The 23,195-nt window shown below is 44.2% G+C and overlaps 1 protein-coding gene across 2 annotated transcripts in view; it reads right to left on the bottom strand.

The window, feature by feature from the left end:
* Window positions 1-23,195, bottom strand: part of AKAP12 (A-kinase anchoring protein 12) — a 130,349-nt gene that overhangs the window by 52,481 nt on the left and 54,673 nt on the right. The window contains exons 1-2 of one of the 2 annotated variants that reach the window (XM_048844236.2): window positions 14,174-14,206; window positions 997-1,114 (exon numbers count right to left, since the gene is read on the bottom strand). In XM_048844236.2, coding sequence (XP_048700193.2) covers window positions 997-1,114; window positions 14,174-14,191 — 136 coding nt within the window. In that variant the 5' untranslated portion in view covers window positions 14,192-14,206. Of the gene's footprint in view, window positions 1-996; window positions 1,115-14,173; window positions 14,207-23,195 lie in introns of those variants that run through there. The other variant, XM_048844235.2, reaches the window with a different exon arrangement.

Below are 23,195 nucleotides of genomic sequence, written 5' to 3'. Positions count from 1 at the left end.
GCATCCACACGGGGCAGTTAGCACCCAGCACATTGGTGCGCCCTGGAATTCACACCGCTGTAGTCCACACTGCAGTGCAGTGTAGACATAGCCCAAGATTTTTTGGCACTGCATCCTTCTTTCTAACCAGGTGGCAACTGACAGAAATCCTGTGAGAAAAAGCCCAGTCCTACATGTACAGGCTTTCAGACACAGTTGTATCAGGCCTCAATGTAATGCAGTTATGTGCAAATCAACATTGCAACTTTAATAAAATGCAGTAAATGCAGTAACTCAGGGCACTTGGAAACACAGCCGTGTCCTATGAGCCCCTTTGGGTTATTAAATAATACCATATTGGAAATTAGAACCTGCACTCTCTCAGGCCTGTCTTGACAGGCAAAAAGTGTGTTTTTTCAATTGTGCTGGCTGAACAAGACTGAAAAGCCCCATTAAGAATCATAGTAACACATATGATATATATGTTGTAGCTCCCCCCTCGACTACAACTTAGCCAGCTAACGAACATAATAAGCAAACATGCTTTCAGATGTGCTAGCTTGCATTTTGCCAGATTGTCCGATCTGTGAGAGTAGGTTGTAGAAATGGCTGTGATTCTTACCAGGTTATGAAAGTTGAACCCCTTAATCTCCCAGAATATTTTGCTCCATTTACCTCAATCCACTGAGTCAAGAACTGTTCTGGGCACTGTGGGACAGGCAGTCAGAGGCAGTGCAACTGCAAGGATGGATTAGAGTGCTCTTTGTGGAAGTGGAGAAAAAACACTCTTGAAACATGATGCTTGGAAAATTTGCACGGATTCCATTTGTAATGGAATTTGTTATCAGGTGAAGGCAAAGCTCTCATGACAGTGTGCCCTAAAAATACTGGTGATACAAAACCAGAACGCAGTGCTCCATAGGAAATGGCCAGTAGATTCTTATTTCAACTTCCCAGTCCGTCAAGCTATCCTCAATGCTCTGTAACCTAGTCCATTCACTGTAGACTTTTACTTACCATCTGTTACAACTGATTCTCTCTGCTGTCCATTTAGCTCCCCTGGCTGGAGGTTCAGCTCCACTTGCTCTTCCACTATACCATTAATGTTGGATATCTGTCCATTCTTCTGTAAAAGCTGTATTGGCAAGGGGTGGGGTGGAAGGGGAAAAAAGAGAAGGATAAGGATGAAATGTATTATAATTTTCAAGCTCATAGTATCATTCCTTCTCTTCTTTCACATAATAAAAAAATATTCACCTCTTCTAGAAATAGTTTCACATTCAAATTCCTTTTTATATACATATGGATTTGGGGAAATATAAGTACTAGACACTTACATAGCGCTGTTCTTTTTTAAAAGATATTAATATTAACTTTAATAAATCATTCCATCACCAAAGCACCTTTGTGAGAGAAGCAGGTATCTGGGATCATATATTTTGTTAGTCTGCTGCATAGGATTTACTGAAGAACCGACAGTCTTGCCACAAAATTGTGCAGGAGAATCTAACTTTGCATTTAAGAAATAATTTAAGATTCTAGCACTTATGATTGAGAAGAAAAACTTCTGAATGTGAACTGAATCTGACTGATGCAGTGGTATCTTCCTGGGTCTACAGACAGCCTGAAACAGGAGCTCAGAGATTGATTTTCAGCATTAGTTCAGGGAAGGTAGGGGGTTAGCTCTGAAGATCAATGATAATTTAAAATGTCAACAATATTATTGCCAGGTCAGCTGTTGGGGAAGGGACTTTTGGGAGGTGATCTAGGAGTTCAAGCACTTCCCTCAAGATTTTGTCACATATGACCCTCATTAGCAGAAGGGAAGGTGGTGCATTCCTCGCCAGTGCAAAAAGCCCCCTCAAAAAACCCTACACCCCAACCAATCCCTATGTACCCAAAATGAAAACCACTCTCACACCTTCCAGAGCACCAACTGATCCTTGCCAACATGCCAAAACTAGCTGTTCTCCATCTCCAAGACAACATCAAAAAGGCTGTGAGTCTGTCACGGATTCCATGACTTTCTGGGACTTCTGCAGCGGCTGGTATGGCTGGCCGGAGGGCTGCCTGAGCAGCTCGGGTGGCCCCTCCAGCCAGTCGCACTGACCACCTCTCTCGTCCCACTCCCCCCTAGCATCCACAGGAGTTTGGATGTGGGAGGGGGCTCAGCGCGTGTGCTCTGGGAAGCGCTTACCTCAGGGGGACTCCCCAGAAGCGGTGACATGGCCCTCCCTCAGCTCCTAGCTCTATGCGCTGCCTCCACCCACAGGCACCGCCTCCTCAGATCCCATTGGCCGCAGTTCCTGGCCAATGGGATCTGCGGAGCTGGCACTTGGGGTACGGCCAGAATGTGTAGCCCCTTGGCCGCGCTTCCACCGAGGAGCCGAGGGATGTGTCATTGCTTCCGTGGAGGTGCAGAGCTGGGTAGGAAACCTGCCAGCCCCACCAACCCCCACCCAGCATCAACGGGGGTCCTGGGCTGTGCGCTGCTGCCCGCCCCTCTTCCCCAGCACCAGACCTGTCTCCTTGCATGGGTGCCATGGGTCCTCCCCGCAAAGTGCCCATAGCACCCCTGGCCTACTGCCCCAGAGTACCCGCAGTGCCCCTGGGCCCCCTCCCTGCCCCAGAACACCCATGTTTTAATTAGGGGTACATAGTACAAGTCATGGACAGGTCACGGGCCATGAATTTTTGTTTACTGCCCATGACTTGTCCATGGCTTTTACTAAAAATATCCATGACTAAAATGTAGCCTTAAACATCAACAATGGAGATTTGACTAGTCAATTCAAATACATGAGGTATATTGACCATTGAAATTTTGGGGCAGAGTAAAATAAAATAAAATAACATACAATATACTTGTATTATTCAGTTTCATATTTAAATCAGTCAGCTAAACCTTCCATCTTTTAAATTTCCTGAAGCTGTTGCAGAAATTTCAACTAGTAGTAGAATTTAGCACTGAAGTACCAGAGAAACAAAAGTGCTTGACTACAGAATTTAGACCCAGCTTGCTGCACAATGCATGGGTACGTGATTATCATCCCCATTTTGCAGTTGAGTAAACGAGGAAAACTAACCCAAGGCAAGATGTCAATGGAGTCTACAATGCGCTTTTTGGGAAATCTCAGCCACTACCCTGCAACTCGGGCAGGCAGCTCCACTGCTGGCAGAGTATTCATTGCACATATGTTCATCTCATCACACTCAGAGAAAGTCTAGATGACACAGTGGTAGTAAGAATACCCATGCCTACACAACAACTTTCACTGTTGCTACACGTTTAAGGTACTTAACTTTACTACTGTAACCAGTCCACTGAAATCAGTGAGACTACTCATAGTCAAATTAGGCATGTGCTTAAGTATTTGCAAGATTGGGGCACAATTTCGTACTGTAGGGAAGTCCCACGAGGAACTTTGTGTCAAATCCAGGATTAGAACAGAAGAGCTTGGTTCCCAGTCATGTATATAGACTATTCTGCTCTGAAAAAAATATTTATGTTGCTTCAAGGAATTTATTGATTTAGAGCATGCATAGTCGTCTAGCCAAGCGATGGCATCTTTGGTGGCATGATGCAGTTCTTCTAGGCCACCGCTGAGCCTAGTCAGCCGGCATTCATCAACAATGTGTGTCATCGACTGTGTTGCGCCGCAGCTGCACAAAGTGCTGTCACGAAGGACCCAGTGATACTGGTTGGCTGCACAGAGACCTTGCCTGGTCCAGAACCTCTTCAACAGGGACCATGACCGACAGGGCAGGTCAAAACCAGGCGAGCAAATTGTGGGGTTGGCGACGAGGGACTGGTTGGGGATTATAACAGAGATCCTATTCCTCTCGCCAAAGTGTTTCCGCCCTAACGTCCTGGCGTGGCGGCTGAGACCATAATGGGCGATGTGATGGCAAACATGCAGCTAGTAGTTTAAAAAGGTCATTGTGCAGCGGCAGGCTTAAGTTGGCGCACACTTTCTCCAGCAACTTGCCAGTAACATATCTAGTCTGATATGAGGAGGAGCAACGTTGGTCAGAACTGGGAGTCATGGGAGTGGAGTTGGACGCAGGGTGCCACAGATGATATGCATAATAGCGGCATGTAACTGCATATCCACCAGTTCAAGGAATAGAGTACTGTATGACCAAAGCTGTATATTCTTTCTAACTACATTTACAGCTTGATTTTTAATTAAGCATAAGACAATTAACATATGTTACCTTTGTCGAGGAACAAATTACAAGTGAATGAATATAAAAGTAAAAGGGTCACTCAGTCATATTTCTACATGAAATGTTTTCCCCAATATTGTTTGTTATAAATAGCACCTAAAATTACTATAATGGCACCAAGAAAAAAAATCTCCATATTTCAGCTTCTTTAATTTTTACAGTATTTTGTATATAGGCATTTTAACCTGTTTTTGTGGGTCTTCCACAGTAAGAGAGGTTTTTTTACAAAATATTAAATGAATGTATTAAAAGCACAAAAATTGGCAGAGGGATTTAGGACAGTACCTAAAACTTTTAACACATTTTTAGAAATTGACTAAATATCCAGCTGATTGTGTCTCTTGAAGAGCTCTGTGTAAGCTCAAAGAGAGCCCCTCTGCCAAGCAAGGAGTGTGTTTTGGTAGCTCCCACAATCGGGGAGGGCACAAAGAACAGGATGGGCCAGGTCCTGTGGGATTTCTAGCCTCCATAGGACTTCTGGGGTAGGCTTGATATCTTGCAGGATTCAGCACAGGATTTGGAACCATAAGATCTCAAGGGATTTGGCACAAGATTTGGAGCCATGATCAGAGCCATGTACTCAGAAACACTTCCTGTTTGCTTGTTTCCCTACCCTCCCTCCTGTGCCCATCCAGATGGGGATTCAGTGTGGCAACCTCCCTAGACCCTCTGCCTTCTGCTACTGCAGGTGGGCCAGCAGGTATGCAGGTATCACTTTACCTCAGAGTGATTCACTTTTGTGGTGCCGCATGCGAAGCTGCTATGGGGCCAGGTCTGGGGGCAAGATAAAGGATGCCTCCCCTCCCCTGTGGGCTCCCAGGTCTCGGGGAGGCTGGGGGGTTAGGAATTTCTAGGGACAGCAGGGCTAAGTCCCATGACCTGGGCAGATCCCAGGTGGAGATTCCTGGCTCCCTTGGGCTATAGGCCATGCCCATGAGGGGCTGCGGGACTTGAGTTGGTGGCAGCAGCTGTTGGATGTGTGAGTGAGCCCAGTCTGCCCCCTACCTGTGGGGTGGATTTTACCTGGTAACTCTGTCTTACTGTGCTAATCTAGTTGGTTCTTACCATGGACTCATAACTGCTCCAGCAGGGAAGTGTGGTGGCTGGTGATCATCCTGATCAGGGACTGGGACTGATCTGGGATTGTCCTGATCTGGGTCTGATGCTCCCTTTCTATTTGTGCATTTCTCTGTGCTTGTGGTCTCTCCCTAATCTCCTGTGAGACACTAGTCATGCTTGTAGCCTATACATAAGTACAACACAGAAACTTTGGATGTGAAAATGGAAACCTTCCATCATGGGCCATAAGTAGTATGTCTGGTGTTGATGCTGCTGGTGATGAGATGTGGGCAACAAGACTTTTAATCAGACACTTATTCAGAAGTGTCCATTTTCACTCCAATTATAGACTCAAGGTCCTTTCCTACAGCAGTTTAATGGATTAAAGCCCTGCTTCAGACTTGCACATTTACATAATTACTGTAGGGCAAACTTCCTTATTGTAGTTAGGACCTTAGACTGTGAAGACTGTATCATGTGTCTCACTCCAAAGATGGGACATTTCCACTCCTAAACATACTCATTATCTCTGCTCCTTCCCGAGAAGTGCAAGAATCTTTGTTCAGGAGAATGCAGTCTTTTAAATTCTAATGTACAAGCCGGAGGAGGACAATCATTTGCAATTGGAAGGCAAATGACTACTCCCTCACCTTTCTGAGCCCCACCCTGTCCAATGGGAACCAAGACAATAGAGGTATGAATAGATTATCTAGTGAAAAATGTTTTAAAAGCCCTGTGATAATCATCCATTGAGCAAACAGTGGCCGGAAGGAGCTTGTATGTGAGACTGCAGAACTGATCTGATTGTTAGCTTAGCTGGGTAGTGTCTCAGCAGAGACATCCCCCTCCAATGAACCCTTGCTTATAGAGCCAAAGTGACTCTGCTTGTCAAGTTAAAAGAAAAGGAGTACTTGTGGCACCTTAGAGACTAACCAATTTATTTGAGCATGAGCTTTCGTGAGCTACAGCTCACTTCATCAGATGCATACCGTGGAAACTGCCTTTTCCACGGTATGCATCTGATGAAGTGAGCTGTAGCTCACGAAAGCTCATGCTCAAATAAATTGGTTAGTCTCTAAGGTGCCACAAGTACTCCTTTTCTTTTTGCGAATACAGACTAACACGGCTGTTACTCTGAAACTTGTCAAGTTAGGAGCTGCCTCTACATTAGAATCTCTGCCATTCTGTGAATATGGATAAATATGGTATCCCCTGATGTACCTCTGTCCCTCAGTGCTCATGAGACTGAGCGTGTCACCAAAGCATGATGCAGCCTTCAGCTTTGCTGGCCTGCAGTCTGGTCTGTTAAATGGGAGAATTTGAACCCCATGTTCTAACTGTAGCCTCAAGGAAAGGCATTAGTGTAGGTGGAAGCTTAACCCCTCTTCTGTAGCCAATGTCTGGATTATTAGACTATGCCTTAACTGGCTTTCAGTATATCTATCTGTCCTTGCATACGATTCCTGCTCAAGCATATCAGTCAGTGCCAGTGAAGAATTCTTCCAGCCAGATGGGTGTTTCATGGACCTGACTACAGTGTGAGTGCACCAGTCATTTGCTGGATGAACTGAACACTCATTACCAGATACCTAAATGGCAGAAATGGCTCAACTTTGGAATTTTTTCCTACTCTCTCCTTGTGTGCCCTCAAATGAGCATGGGGAGTGCAGACCAGGTGCTGAATGAGCAGAAGCACCTGAGGATGGAGTCCTACTTCCTCCAAATGGTCAATGCTTGTCAAATGTGCACATTGTGGTCTCAACAGAGGCTTGTCTCAGCCTGTCTCCTCTGTACTCCCTGACAGCAGCTGGAATGCATATAACACCACTCTTGCTGGATTTAAGGACAGGACTCCAGGGCTTATTTTCTCCCATGTCTTCCCCACCACCTGTGAAAGTGTGAGATTTGCCTTCCTAGCATGGGGCACAGCAGCGCTTCATAGGGAGGGGTAGTAGTGACTCCACCTGCAAGGAATCCTTAATGTGACTAAGGCTCTCAAAGCACTCTCTCTTTTGTCAGGTTTCAGAGTAGCAGCCTTGTCAGTCTGCATTCCCAAAAAGAAAAGGAGTACGAAAGCTTATGCTCAAATAAATTTGTTAGTCTCTAAGGTGCCACAAGTACTCCTTTCCTTTTCTCTCTTCTGTGTAGAGATGTTTAGCAATTAACACCACCAAACAGAAACATTCATACAATATTCATTTCACTGCCAAGCATGTGCCTGGGCTTAACAACGGCATAGCCTGGGCTTGTCTACATTGGCAAATTTCTGTGCAGTAAAGCAGCTTTTTGCGCTCAAACTGCAGACGTGTACACACTGCCAAGCCACTTTGTGCGCAGAAACTCCTCAGCTGCAGCGCTGCAAAAAAACACCTCAACGAGAGTCATGAGGCTATTTGCACAGAGGCTCCAGCACTGTAATTGGCCTCTGGAGCCGTCCCATAATGCCTCAAGTGACCGCTCTGCTCATTGTTTTGAACTTGGCTGTCTTGGAGACATGCGCCCCTCCCCTTTCAAAGCAACATTTCTGACAGCCTTTGCATGGTGTTCTGATCTGCTCTGGGACACAAAGCAAACCATTAATGTGGAATGCCCCTGCTGTTGAACACAGAGGGTGTGTGTGTGCGCACGTGTGTGTGTGTGTGTGTGTGTCTGTGCGAGAGAGAGAGAGAGAGAGAGAGAGAGAGAGAGAGAGATTGCTGTACACATTGTCTCTTCCCCCCCTCCATACACACACACACACTCCCTATCACACACTGTCTCCGCTTCCGCCCTCCACTTCAGTTGAAAAGCAGCTGGCAATGTAGCAGGATGCCCATGGAACAATGGGATTAGGAAACCTGCATCACGTGATGCTGTGTCTGCCCCATGAGGCACTGCAAACCCTTCCCAAAGCACCCTGCGGCCAGTTGCACAGTGGGATAGCTACCATGATGCACTGCTGTCTTTGCCATTTCAAGAGCTGCTACTGTGGATGCACTGCAGCATCGCAAGGAGCACAGTGTGGACATGCAACAGCGGTTTACTTCCAACGTTTTAATAAAAGTGGTATAACTTGTGGCACAGAAACTTGCCAGTGCAGACATACCCTTAGTTGCAGGTCAACAGATTCAGAGCACGAGCACAGGAAGCCAAGGCAGTGCTAGAACAGATGCCTATGGAATCTTGGTTACTGGAATCAATATTCACTGCCAAGAGCCCACTTGCACCGCACACCTTTTTACTGTACACAACGACATGAAGAGTTTTGGGGGGGCTGAGGATCTACCCATGGCCTGGCCTACATCAGAACCCAAAATTTGGCAGTTCATAGTCTTGCTATAGCTAACTGGTTGTCCAGGGTGCTCTTTTATTGCAGATTTGCCGGTTGTCTGGATCCCTATTGTGGATTGATGGTCCCGAGGATATGGAAGGGTTGGGCTGGGCTCCTGGGATGTGGAGCAATGTCAGGAAGCCAGTGTCCTTGCATGTCCCTAGGCAATTAGTTGAGGTTCTTCCTTAGGTCTATCATTTGGAGAGCGAGGCTATTCTCTTCAAGGCAGCCTTCTGTTGGTTTTTTTCAGGGCCTTCCTTGTCTGTGAGTTGTTCCCTTCAGCCAAGGGAGATTCTTTGGGGTGAGGGGAAGGGAAGAGCTTCTTCATAAAAATCTTGTAGCTGTGAAGGGCAGTTTTGAGGAGCCTGGGAATACCACCAGGTGGAATCAATTTATGTTGCTCAGGGGTGTGAAAAAACACAACATATGTTTTGCTGGCATAAGCAGTAGTGTGCACAGTGCTATGTCGCTCTCTGTCCTGTCAGCACAGAGTGGCTTCAAGAGTGATCTTATAGTGGCGCAGCTGCATTGGTACAGCTTTGCCACTGTAAGGTCTCTAGAGTAGACATAATCTAAGTGTCCTTGCCATCTTCCGTATGGTGAGCACACCAAAGAGGTCTCTCTCACCAACAGGAGTTGGCCCAAAATAAATAAAATAAAGCCACCTCAACAAGAGGCATAAACCTTTCTGCTGCAAAATTAAAGTGACAAAGGGTCAGTGTAGACCAGGGATTGGCAACCTTTGGCATGCAGCCCGTCAGGGAAAGCCCCTGGAGGGCTGGGCCAGTTTGTTTACTTGCAGCGTCTGCAGGTTCGGCAGATCGCAGCTCCCATTGGCCATGGCTCGCTGTCCCAGGCAAATGGGGGCTGCGGGAAGATGTGGCCTGACCCACAGCACTTCCTGCAGCCCAGCCCCAATTGGCCTGGCTTGGCAAACTGCGGCAAGAGGGAGCTGCGATCGCCCAAACCTGCAGACCCTGCAGGTAAAGAAACTGGCCCAGCCAGGCCCGCCAGGGGCTTTCCCTGACGGGCCGCTTGCCAAAGGTTGCCGATCCCTGGTGTAGACACTGTGCTTGTTTTCTCGACATAACTGGCCTCTCCCAGTATCCCACAGCTCCTGCCCTGACTGCTCTGCTCACTGTTTTGATCTCTGCTGCCCTGCAGGCATCCGTCCCTCCCCTCTCAAAGATTAAATCATTAACATAGAATGCTCCTGTCGCCCTGCACTAGGAATACAGGGGCAGGCAGACTGGTGCTGCAGGGAGGTGTGTGTGTGTGGAGGCAGAGGAGTACTGCTGTGCTGCTTTGACGTTCCTCAGCATGGGGAAGCTCACAGAGCTGCTCAGGATGTGGCTCCCGGCAGCTGAGGAGGCTGTGGGAGAACTCAGAGGGAATCAGAGAACTATAAGCAGGCAGGCAGAGCAGGCTGCTTTGGGAGCATAACTTTTGCCAACAAAACTTTGTAGTGTAGACAAGGCCTTAGAAATGGAGCTTTGAGATGTGGTTAGAGACTGGAAACTGCTCCTGTTTTAAAAGTTGTTTGCAGTGTTGTTGTAGCCGCGTAGATCCCAGGATATTAGAGAGACAAAATGGGTGAGGTAACAGCAGAGTTTTGCTGCCAAAAGTAGCTTTGTAGTGTGTACGCCTCCCCTGTTTTGTCAGTTTGTAGTATAGACAAGACCCAAAGAAGTTTAAAATTCCCCTAGTCACATATTCCCATGTTTCAGAGTAGCAGCCGTGTTAGTCTGTATTCGCAAAAAGAAAAGGAGTACTTGTGGCACCTTAGAGACTAACCAATTTATTTGAGCATGAGCTTTCGTGAGCTACAGCTGTGTGCTGTAGTGCACAGAAGTGAGCTGTAGCTCACGAAAGCTTATGTTCAAATAAATTGGTTAGTCTCTAAGGTGCCATTAGTACTCCTAGTCACATATAATTTCCTTCAATACCTAGTCACACTCATGAGACATCTACATTGAAGACCTGCTAATTAAATGAAGGGTCCTTTGCTAAATGCCACCTTTCAAACAAAATAAAGAACAAAATAATCTCTGGATGTGTGAAGCACCAAACTGGGTGGAGAAAGGAACAGCACTTTGGATTATAAAAATCCTTCCCAAACCAGTTAAAACAAGCTTTTGAATTGAGAGGTTTATTTCTTTGGATTAACAAATATCCTGTTGCAATGGAATCTCAAATCAGCATACAAAGCACTTGGCAAAGGTGTTAAGTCTGCCTCTTATTTCAATGACCCACTTATTTGCCAAACCTCTGACTGAGAAAGCTCCACCGTTGTTTGCAGTGTTGTTGTAGCTGTGTTGGTCTGAGGATATGAGAGAGACCAGGTGCGTGAAATTATATCTTTTATTGGATCAACTTCTGCTGGTGAAAGAGACAAGATTCTGAGCTAAGAGCTCTGTGTAGCTCAAAAGCTTGTCTCTTTCACCAACAGAAGTTGGTCCAATAAAAGATATTACTTCACCCACCTTGTCTCTGACAAAACTCCACACTCTCCAGGCTTCCTCACTAAAAAAAAGTGTATTAGGGTTCATGGTAGTCTGTTGAAAAGCCCTTAATTAAATCAAATTGATTCCACCTGGTGGTGTTCCTAGGGTCCTCAAAACTGCCCTTCACAGCTACAAGATTTATGAAATCTGATACCAATGTAGCATAATGGTAATACCACAGATGGAATAATTTGGCTTCACAGTTTTCATTACCTGCTGAGACCAGATATTAAATAGAAGAGGGGAAATGGGCAAGGGTTCAACACTCAGATTATATTCCTACTTCTCACATTTTCTTGTTTGCAAATGTAAAACACAGGGCCCCTTAGAATTAGTAAAAAGAAAAGGAGGACTTGTGGCACCTTAGAGACTAACAAATTTATTTGAACATAAGCTTTCGAAGTGAGCTGTACCTCATGAAAGCTTATGCTCAAATAAATCTGTTAGTCTCTAAGGTGCCACAAGTCCTCCTTTTCTTTCTGCGGATACAGACTAACACGGCTGCTACTCTGAAACCTTAGAATTAGTAAAAAGAAAAGGAGTACTTGTGGCACCTTAGAGGCTAACCAATTTATTTGAGCATAAGCTTTCGTGAGCTACAGCTCACTTCATCGGATGCATACTGTGGAAACTGCAGAAGACATTATATACACAGAGACCATGAAACAATACCTCCTCTGCGATACAACCGCATTTGCTCCAACCCCTCAGACAGAGACAAACACCTACAAGATCTCTATCAAGCATTCTTACAACTACAATATCCACCTGCGGAAGTGAAGAAACAGATTGATAGAGCCAGAAGAGTTCCCAGAAGTCACCTACTACAGGACAGGCCTAACAAAGAAAATAACAGAACGCCACTTTAGCCCTCACCTTCAGCCCCCAACTAAAACCCCATCCAACGCATTATTAAGGATCTACAACCTATCCTGAAGGATGACCCAACACTCTCACAAATCTTGGGAGACAGGCCAGTCCTTGCCTACAGACAGCCCCCCAACCTGAAGCAAATACTCACCAACAACCACATACCACACAACAAAACCACTAACCCAGGAACCTATCCTTGCAACAAAGCCCGTTGCCAATTGTGTCCACATATCTATTCAGGGGACACTGTCATAGGGCTGAATCACATCAGCCACACTATCAGAGGCTCGTTCACCTGCACATCCACCAATGTGATATATGCCATCATGTGCCAGCAATGCCCCTCTGCCATGTACATTGGTCAAACTGGACAGTCTCTACGTAAAAGAATAAATGGACACAAATCAGATGTTAAGAATTATAACATTCATAAACCAGTCGGAGAACACTTCAATCTCTCTGGTCACGCAATTACAGACATGAAGGTCTCTATCTTAAAACAAAAAAACTTCAAATCTAGACTCCAGCGAGAAACTGCTGAATTGGAATTCATTTGCAAATTGGATACTATTAATTTAGGCTTAAATAGAGACTGGGAGTGGCTAAGTCATTATGCAAGGTAGCCTATTTCCCCTTGTTTTTTCCTCCCCCCCCCCCCCCGACGTTCTGGTTAAACTTGGATTTATGCTGGAAATGGCCCACATTGATTATCATACACATTGTAAGGAGAGTGGTCAGTTTGGATGAGCTATTACCAGTAGGAGAGTGAGTTTGTGTGTGGGGGTGGGGGGTGTGAGAAAACCTGGATTTGTGCTGGAAATGGCCCACCTTGATTATCATGCACATTGTAGGGAGAGTGGTCACTTTGGATAAGCTATTACCAGCAGGAGAGTGAGTTTGTGTGTGTGGTTTTTGAAAAAGGGGGGGAGGGGGGTGAGAAAACCTGGATTTGTGCTGGAAATGGCCCACCTTGATTATCATACACATTGTAGAGAGAATGGTCACTTTAGATGGGCTATTACCAGCAGAAGAGTGAGTTTGTGGGGGGGGGGGGGGGAGGGAGGGTGAGAAAACCTGGATTTGTGCTGGAAATGGCCCAACTTGATTATCATACACATTGTAAGGAGAGTGATCACTTTAGATAAGCTATTACCAGCAGGAGAGTGGGGTGGGAGGAGGTATTGTTTCATGGTCTCTGTGTATATAATGTCTTCTGCAGTTTCCACAGTATGCATCCGATGAAGTGAGCTGTAGCTCACGAAAGCTTATGCTCAAATAAATTGCTTAGTCTCTAAGGTGCCACAAGTACTCCTTTTCTTTTTGCGAATACAGACTAACACGGCTGTTACTCTGAAACTTAGAATTAGTAGTACTCCTGAGTAAGAGGAACTGCAGACTTTGATATGTTCATTTTGCAAATCTACACAGAATTAATTTAAGCTTTTAAATTCCATTGTAACATACTACAGGCAGTAATAAAGATAGAGTATTGACTTAATGTTTGTAAAGTACTTTGAGATTCGCCAATGAAAATCTACCAAAGGACATTACACACTTTTAAAAGGTGGGTTTTCATAAATTTATCTTTGTACCAAGCTTGCTTGAATAAATTTAAATTTGTTCTGCTAAATATCATTTATACAGATCATTCATTCAGAATTGAAATTAAATAACAAATAAATAAAATTGGTAACCAAGGACCTAATTATCAAACAAATATACATGTTTAACTTTACATAAATGAGTTGACTCATTGGCTACAATAGGACTACTCATGCATAAAGTTACACTCATGCGCACATGCATTTATTTGCAAGCCCTCAGAGCTGAGGTTGCTTAAAGTCAAATTCAATCACCACCATCTCTACATTTCAAGGAAACCACAAGGCAATAATAATTCATGTATTATAACACTTAAATATTGCAGACTCCTCACCTCCACCACAAACTCTGTTTCCTTTTCCACTTATTTTCTCACTCAAACACACAACCTTAACTCCAACCACAGCTAAATTAAGATATATTCTCTATAGACACACATGCACTCAAAATCTACCATTTGTTTATTTGTAGATAAAAATGTATGAGGTTGGAGACATGGCTGTGCATTTGAATGTGATTTAGATGACTTAAAATTATGCATTGTGGTTATACATTGGAAGTGCAAGGGAAAGTATGTTTTTTGTGCTGGAATTAGAAATAACAGGTCCTCACTGACCTCTTTTTCCTGCAGCATTTTGTCTGGAAATGAGATATCGCAGCTAGAGGTTGAAATTTGAGCTGTAGCTGTGTCCTCACATTCCAAGTCCTCCAAAGGCTGGCCAAGGAATGCAAAATTTCAGTCCAAGCACTGTTTATGGCAGAATGAACTATAAGCCAGGGTATACGCTGATCAAAAAAATTACAAGAGTTGGCCTTAGTAAGTGTTTATTTTGAACTATTAAATTAAAGAAGAATTTTTTTCAGAAGAGATTTCTTGACACCTACATGAAGGACACCTGTAAAGGTATTACGGAATATTTATTTATTTGCATTCCTACAAATATATACAAAAGCACCTATCATATGTCATAGGTACCTTTGCCACAAATTACATGTAGAACAAAACCAGCAGCTAACCCTTCACCAAAAAACTTGGGCCTCAATACAACTCCTTTCCCTCACAAACTTAAGCCTCATCAAGCACATCTCCACTCAAAAGCTTCCGAGTGTGTGCAGTGTTTTCTGAAGCAAACCTGAGTTACTTCAGACAGAATTCAACCCCATCCACTTCTGCCCTCATTTAAACCAGAAAGTCTGACAGAGTAAGATTTTTAGTTAACTAAATTGAGTTGATCCAGTTCCTGCAGTGGATGTCATTTTACTGTAGCAAACAGCTTACTAATATAAAGACAAAACTCACTGCAAAAGGATTTTCAAAAATCCTGGAAGAGGATAGCGTTATACACTGTTCTACATTCTTCTCAGACAATCACTCATGGCATACTAAAAAAGAAAACATGGCAAAAAAACAAAAGTACAATTTAATTTGCAGTGAAAGTTTAAGGTTCATTTGAATAGTACACTGATTCATCCATTTTTTTAAAAAATAGTGCACTTTCTTAGACTGCTCTTCTGCTGTCCCTACGAAGCTGGCATCATAGCAGGACCAATTCCCAACTAAATCATCCCAGCCAGGGCCTTGTCAACCCTGACCTTAAAAGCCTCTAAGGAAGGAGATTCCACCACCTCCCTAGGTAACCCATTCCAGTGCTTCACCACGCTCCTAGTGAAAAGGTTTTTCCTAATATCCAACCTAAACCTCCCCACTGCAACTTGAGACCATTACTCCTTGTTCTGTCATCTGCTACTATTGAGAACAGTCTAGATCCATCCTCTTTGGAACCCACTTTCAGGTAGTTGAAAGCAGCTATCAAATCCCCCCTCACTCTTCTCTTCTGCAGACTAAATAATCCCAGTTCCCTCAGCCTCTCCTCATAAATCATGTGCTCCAGCCCCCTAATCATTTTTATTGCCCTCCGCTGGATTCCTTCCAATTTTTCCACATCTTTCTTGTAGTGTGAGGCCCAAAATTGGACACAGTACTCCAGATGAGGCCTCACCAATGCCGAATAAAGGAGAATGATCACATCCCTCGATCTGCTGGCAATGCTCCTACTTATAGAGCCCAAAATGCTGTTAGTCTTCTTGGCAACAAGGGCACACTGTTGACTCATATACAGCTTCTCATCCACTGTAACCCCTAGGTCCATTTCTGCAGAACTGCTGTCTAGCCACTTGGTCCCTTGTCTGTAGCAGTGCATGGGATTCTTCCGTCCTAAGTGCAAGACTCTGCACTTGTCCTTGTTGCACCTCATCAGATTTCTTTTGGCCCAATCCTCTAATTCGTCTAGATCCCTCTGTATCCTATCCCTACCCTCAGCGTATCTACCTCTCCTGCCAGTTTAGTGTCATCTGCAAACTACTGTCATCACAAGTAAAGATCTGAGCTGCCAACTTCTAACCCATAGTTTCTCAACCCATGCATTGCGACCCAAAATTGGGTTGCACCAAAGTGTCAAAGTGTTGTGTGGTAGGCCCAGGGAGGGAGGAGGAGATCAGGTCCTACCTGCAGTGGAGTGGGGGGCCTAGTGGTGGAGGGGAGAAAGGGCTGGTGTTGCAGAGCACGCTCTGCGGCAGCCACTCCTGCAGCTCCTGCAGGGCTCGCTGGGCTTGGCTCCCTGGGTGTTGCAATCTGATTCCTGGGGTTGCAGCATTGCTCATTGTTTGGCCTAGCTGGTCTCCCTGTCATCACGACAGAGGCAGAGTGAAGTGGTGTTGAGACCCCATGCACCAGGTCGCAATGTCACTTACACAGATCAGGTTAGGCTGGCCCCCCCGTTAGGAAAGCCGGGCCACACCGGAGTGATGCTGCAACCCTGTAAGTAACAATGGCTGGATAGGAGCCTCTGCTATAGTACACCCTGTGATAAATGAAGACAGAAGGGGAGTAGCTCCCTTTTATGGACACCCAGCCAGCCAGTTAGCTATAAAATCCCTCTTGGTGGCTGTTCTCTGCTTGCTTTACCTGTAAAGGCTTAACCAAGTCTCCCAGGTAAAGGAAAAGGAGTGGGCATCTGACCAAAAGAGCCAATGGGAGGGCTAGAACTTTTTAAAATTGGGAAAAAACTTCCCTTTGTCTCGGTGTTGCGGTTCTCCGGGAAAGAGCAGAGACACAGAGCAGCAATGCTGTAAGCAGCTTTAAGCCAGATATGATCACAGATCATCAATTCATACCTCAAACCTACTTGTCTGAAGCCTCAGATATGTAAGTAAATTAGGGAATTTCTAGAAAGATGCAATTAGGGTTATTTCTTTTGTTTCTTATGGCTTGTGGACGCCTCTGTGCTAACCCGAGATGCTTTTGTTTCGCTTGTAACCTTTAAACTGAACCTCAAGAGAGCTATCTTGATGCTTAATTTTTGTTAATTGTTTCTTTTAAGATCTAGCAAAAAGCCCAAGTTCCAAATGTATTTCCTTTATTTTTTGGGTTTAATAAAATTTAACTTTTTTAAGAATGGGATTGGATTTTTGTGTCCCTAAGAGGTTTGAAGAGGTTTGTGGATATGGTATTTAATTAGCTGGTGGCAACAGCTGATTTCCTTTGTTTTTTTTCCTCAGCTATTTCCAGGAAGGGGGGTGAAAGGGCTTGTGGGTACCCTACAGGAAGGAATTCCCAAGTGTTTCTTCCTGGGTTCTCAAAAAGCGGTTGTTGTTTTTTTGCACCTGGGGGGTGGCAGCATCTACCCATCCAAGGTGAGAGAGAAGCTGTGACCTTGGGAGTTTAATACCAGCCTGGAGTGGCCAGTATTAATTTTTTTTAGAATCCTTGCGGGCCCCCATCTTCTGCACTCAAAGTGCCAGAGTAGGGAATCAGCCTTGACATGCCCCGTGTATTTATTATGTTGAAGTCTGTATTATATATTATAGTTAAGAATATTTAGTACGGTAGATGTTTTTTGCACGGAAGCTATTTGCTGGGTTGCAACAGATCATCAAAGTTAACAAATAGGTCCTGAGCCCAAGAACCACTGCTCTAACCTACGATTATTACCAATCAGCTGAATGGATCTACTAGCCTGCTCTCTGCGTACAGGCTATCCTCCCATGATTCAGCAAAATAAAATAAAATAAAATAAAATAAAATAAAATAAAACATAGCCACGACCACCACAAACCACGCACACACCTTTTACAAAGATGTTAATCTAAATCTTGGCATGTCTGTTTTTGTGGAACTAAAGTAAATTTTTTAAAGGTTTTAATTAACACACCAAACAAGGGAAAGCATTTTTCTCTTTACCTGACTCACACAACTAGACTACTATCAGTTAAAGATATTCTACATACAACACTCACATTCTGGTTTGTGACTGTTTGGAGAGGGGGCTGGGAAAACAAATTAACACTACTGTCATTTACTAAAGCCAAAATGCTGAAAACTAAGTTATTGGCAGGCACACATTGTTAATACTCCTATAATGTGAAAGGATTACATTACATTTGAATGAGCTATCAACTATGTTCAACTGCCATATATTTAGAAACAGTTCTATTATGAAGAAGATATTTTTTCCTTCCATCAACTGAAGTCACACTCAGATATGCTTTTGATAAATATGCTTTTAATTCATCTTGTTTTCCCACTTTAGGAAATACCAAAGAATTTCCCCTTCCCACTTCTCTGATATGTCTGATTACTAGAAGTAATGCAATTATTTCCACAATTCCAAAACCAAAGAGCTTTAATTGAAAACCAAGGTAAGATTGCTAAATGAAAACATTGTTGCCACCTATAGTAATTTACAACACCCAACCCACTTAAGAAAATTATTAGTTAACAGCATAATAAATTTTACACTGCCCATGTAATAAACGAACATACTATCAGTATGAAGAAATGCATATTTAATTACAGAGCCTTTGTACCTGAGTTACTCCAGATGAAAAATGTGCATAGCAATAATGCTCTGTACTTACCTAATGACAGGTTTCAGAGTAACAGCCGTGTTAGTCTGTATTCGCAAAAAGAAAAGGAGTACTTGTGGCACCTTAGAGACTAACAAATTTATGTGAGCATAAGCTTTCGTGAGCTACAGCTCACTTCATCGGATACAACCGATGAAGTGAGCTGTAGCTCACGAAAGCTTATGCTCACATAAATTTGTTAGTCTCTAAGGTGCCACAAGTACTCCTTTTCTTTTTGTACTTACCTAGTAATTTTTCATCTGTAGTTCTCAAAACACTTTACAAAGATAGCTAAACATTACTCTCTTCTTTACAGTTGGTCTGGTTCATATCTCTTGCTTAGAGGCAACTTGCCAATGCAATGGATGTACCATTTCAGAGATCTAGGTTCTGCTCCCAGCTCTACCACAAACTTCTTATGTAAATTTTGACAAGTCACTTCTCTGTTGCTCATTCTGAAATTTCAGAGGGACACAAAGAAACATTACATCCTTTGTAAACATTTCCAAGAGGAGACACTAAACTTTTAACCTTATTAAGTACTAAAATTATTCAAAGTTGTAAGAAAAGTGTTCCAGCTGTAAAATTCTGTCATATTTAGGCTTTTTTATCATACCTATCACCAGGTTATCTGAATGCCTAGAAAGACTTCATCCTAAAAATTTCAAAGCAGAGACTGGTCATGAAACCAAATCAATCCTAATGAAAAACTCATACACGATGCTGCAGCTGGTCTCCTCAGCAACACAAACTAGCAGAGCACATCAAACCTGTCATCCGCTCCCCACACTGGCTTACCACAGAACACCATACCAAATTCAAGGTACCAAGTACTCATCTTCAAGGCACTCAATGGTTTGGGCCCAGGATATCTAAAAGATCACCTCAAACTCCATGACAAGGTCCACAGTCAGCAGCTCTGGCACAATGGAACTCTCCACAGCAAGAGTAAAGCTTGCCTGTGTAGAAAACAGAGCGCTCTTGGGACTCAGTCCAACACCACGGAACAAACTCCCGCAAAAATTAAGAACCACCACAAATCATTTGTAGCAAGTGCAAGGCACACTCCTTTATCTTGCTTTTGCTAATATAAACACATAGCACAGTGTAGATATATTTTCAAAAATAGAAATAAAACCCACATACAATTTCTCCTTGGGGAGAGGAAGAGAGCTGGGCAGGAAATGATTTTCCCATCTCATGAGAATTTTCAAGATTTTAAAAAATACTAATTCTGCCCCAGATGGTGATAAAAAGTCAAAAATGTCAAAAACATTCCAGGGGCTACAGTGTACTTAAATTTTCAGAAAGCCTTTGACAAGGTCCGTCACCAAAGGCTCCTAAGCAAAGTAATCTGTCAGGGGATAAGAGGGAAGGTCCTCTCATGGATTGGTAACTGGTTAAAAGATAGGAAACAAGGGGTAGGAATAAATGGTCAAGTTTTCAGAATGGAGAGACGTAAATGGTGGTGTCCCCCAGGGGTCTGTATTGGGACCACTGTTCCCTCTAAGCTGTGTGCGTATGCGCGCGCACACAGACCCTAAACCCCGCACACACAGCAAAACCCCGCGCACACAAAAATTTGCACAGAAGCACGACAATTTCCACAGAAGAAATTTTTTGCGCACACGGCCTGTCAAAAATTAGAGGGAACATTGATTGGGAGCAGTTCTATTCAACATATTCATACATGATCTGGGGAAAAGGTTCAGAAAAGGGCAACAAAAATTATTAGGGGTATGGAACAGCTGCCATATTAGGAGAGATTAATAAGACTTGTGGCACCTTAGAGACTAACCAATTTATTTGAGCATAAGCTTTCGTGAGCTACAGCTCACTTCATCGGATCTGACTGCATTCCATCCGATGAAGTGAGCTGTAGCTCATGAAAGCTTATGCTCAAATAAATTGGTTAGTCTCTAAGGTGCCACACGTACTCCTTTTCTTTTTGTGAATACAGACTAACACGGCTATTACTCTGAAATCTGTCATTAATAAGACTGGGACTTTTCAGCTTGGAAAAGAGATGACTAAGTGGGGGATATGATAGAGATCTATCAAATCAAGACTGGTCCTCGGGAACCCTGGACTGATCAGGGGCAACGGATGTCACAGAAGGAGGGGCACGGTCAACAGAGACCACCAATGCTGCCTTGGAACCATGCCCTTACCTCTGGTGGTAGGCTGAAGGTGTCCAAAAGGGCGATTGTACCGGTCGAGTGGTCCTCCACCTTATGGTGCCGGTACAGGCTGTGTCAGGACATGTACGACTCCGCCTCTGACTCTGATGAATAATCCGAGCCCGACCAGAGAGGTGCAGATGGCGACGGTGCCGGGGAGTGGTACCGCAGCAATGGGGAATGGCGCCGCATCATGGTGGGCTTGTCCCGGTGCTGGATAGGAGGTGCCGCTATCGGTGCCGCAGACAGTGCCTGAAGTGGTGTAGCAGCCAGTTCTTGTGCCGCCTGCACCTGAGCCAGTGCACGGGAATAGGAGGCCAGGGACTGTGCTGACATCACAATTAAGTCCCGCGCAGCCTCAAAAGTGTCTGGTGTGGAGGGGAGGTCCAAGTTCTCCTCCAACACTTCCCGGATGGAGAGTCCACCGACACTGGACTTGATGGATGCCCCCTTCGAGACCGGAGTCAACGGTGCTGGGACTGACAGACCACGGTGTCCCAACATGGGATGCACCAGCTGGAGTCCTGTTTGCCCTTCTTCTTCTTATGCGGCACTGGGGATTGTGATCGGTGCTGCACTGACAAGCCGGCCTTCTGCGCAGGGGAACGGCACTGATCCGCCTCATGCGGGCCCTTCCTCAGTGCCAAGATGTCCCGCACCAAGGCCAGTGCGCTGTGCACTGAGGCTGCCAAGTGCCGGCTCTTGAGCCAGTTGGAGCTGGAGAGCGGGCTCCATCAAGAGGAACTTGAGGCGATAGTCCCTCTCCCTCTTAGTTCTGGGCTTGAAGCCTCTGCAGATGGTGCACTGGTCTTACAAATGACCCTCTCCCAGACACTTCAGACAAGCAGGGTGCGGATCCCTTCTGGGCATAGGCTTACCACACTATTGCATGGCTTGAACCCCTGGGGCTGCGGCATGCCCCAGGGACAGGGAAAAATATTGGGGGGGACCCCCAACTTAAACGTACTAATGAACTAACTAACTGACTAACTAGGATGAAGGGTAACAGCTATATACAGGAAAAACCACTAGGAAGCACTTGCTAAAGCAAGAGACCAGTTGCTCCAACAACCATCACTGGCGGTAAGAAGGAACTGAGCAGGCAGCAGGTCAGCAGGGACCTATTTTCACTGCCACAAAGGTGCAATTCCAGGGGGCTCCACAGCTGACCCGACAGGTACTACTAGGGTAAAAACTTCCGAGGATCATGCACACGGCGCGCGCAGATACCTATTGGAATGGACATGCACAATCACTCGAAGAAGAACCAATATTACTGTGTGATAACAGGGAAAACTGATGCTGAAAGTGCTGTCTTTTGGATAAAATAAAAAACTGAGGTGACCTCATGTGGTTGTTCATGATCCACAGCAATCTCTGCAAGAGTAATGGTGTTAATACAATGTTTCAACCAAAATCATATTCTGGTAATTACATTTTACTTTAAAGAGCTGCAATGGTTCACCCCAAAGATGCTTTTGAATTTTGGCCATTCAATGATCTCGGCATATATCAGTTTAAATCTGTAAAGTGCTTTGAGATCCTCCAGTATGAGAAGAACTGAATAAATGAAAGATTATTAGTAACTTTTGCTTGAGGGGAAATTCTCATTCTTAACATCTCAGCTATTCAAAGCCTTTAGAATCAGAGCATCATTCTAGCAACTAGAAATTGACAAGAAAACTCAGTACAGGACGGACTTGGTATTTTTAAAGTTGATTGGATTTTAAATGTACCCCTACTTTTCCTCTCATCTTCAAGTGCAATATTTATCCTTTTACTCTCTCTTTATCAGATCTCTCTCTCCCCAACCCCTCCTTTTTGACTCAGAGTGTTGTCACATGTATCATTCTTAACTAATTTTCTTGTCTACCAGGAGAGCTGAATTTTAAGATTTTCAAATAAAATGCTTTGCTTAACAAAAGAAAAAAGAAAGAAAAAATTCCTTCTGTAAAAAATAATTAAAACAAAACAAAGGCACACACACAAAGGGGGGGGGGAAAGAGTCTTGTGAGAATATAGATATTTTTCTAATAACTATAGCAAAGACAAAAAGAAGGACATAAAATGACACATGCACTTTGTAAAGCAGATCCTCTTTTCAGGGAAAGTTGCCCAGGGTCTTTTATGAATGTATTCTCTCACAGTCCTTACTTTGTGGGTCAGTGCCATCTGTCCCACTGCATTAGTACTTCAGAGAAACTAATTTCAATTTTCAGTCACATTAACTGCCTCATTTCTCTGAGGGGATCTGAGCTGCAATTTAGTCCAGTTATGTCTAATTTAGTCAGCAGTGTTTCTAATTCCACTGGGAATTGTTATCTAGTTTAGACATAAATGAAGGCAAAGTTTGGGAGATGAGTGAGAACCTCCCAAACAAAAGTAAGGGTAAGAACAAGGGGACTGGAGGGAATCTCATTAGTTCAGTTCTGCATATATCTGCAGGTACAGAGACAAACACATGCAGTTGTTATTACATCTGTCAGGTTTCTGAGGCACCCATTCATGGCTCTTCTGGGATTACAAAACAGTTCATGAATGTGGTGTCTCACA

Source organism: Caretta caretta, chromosome 3 (genome assembly GCF_965140235.1).
Source record: "Caretta caretta isolate rCarCar2 chromosome 3, rCarCar1.hap1, whole genome shotgun sequence".
Taxonomy (NCBI): Eukaryota; Metazoa; Chordata; order Testudines; family Cheloniidae; genus Caretta; species Caretta caretta.
This window is presented reverse-complemented; position numbering and strand designations above follow the sequence as displayed.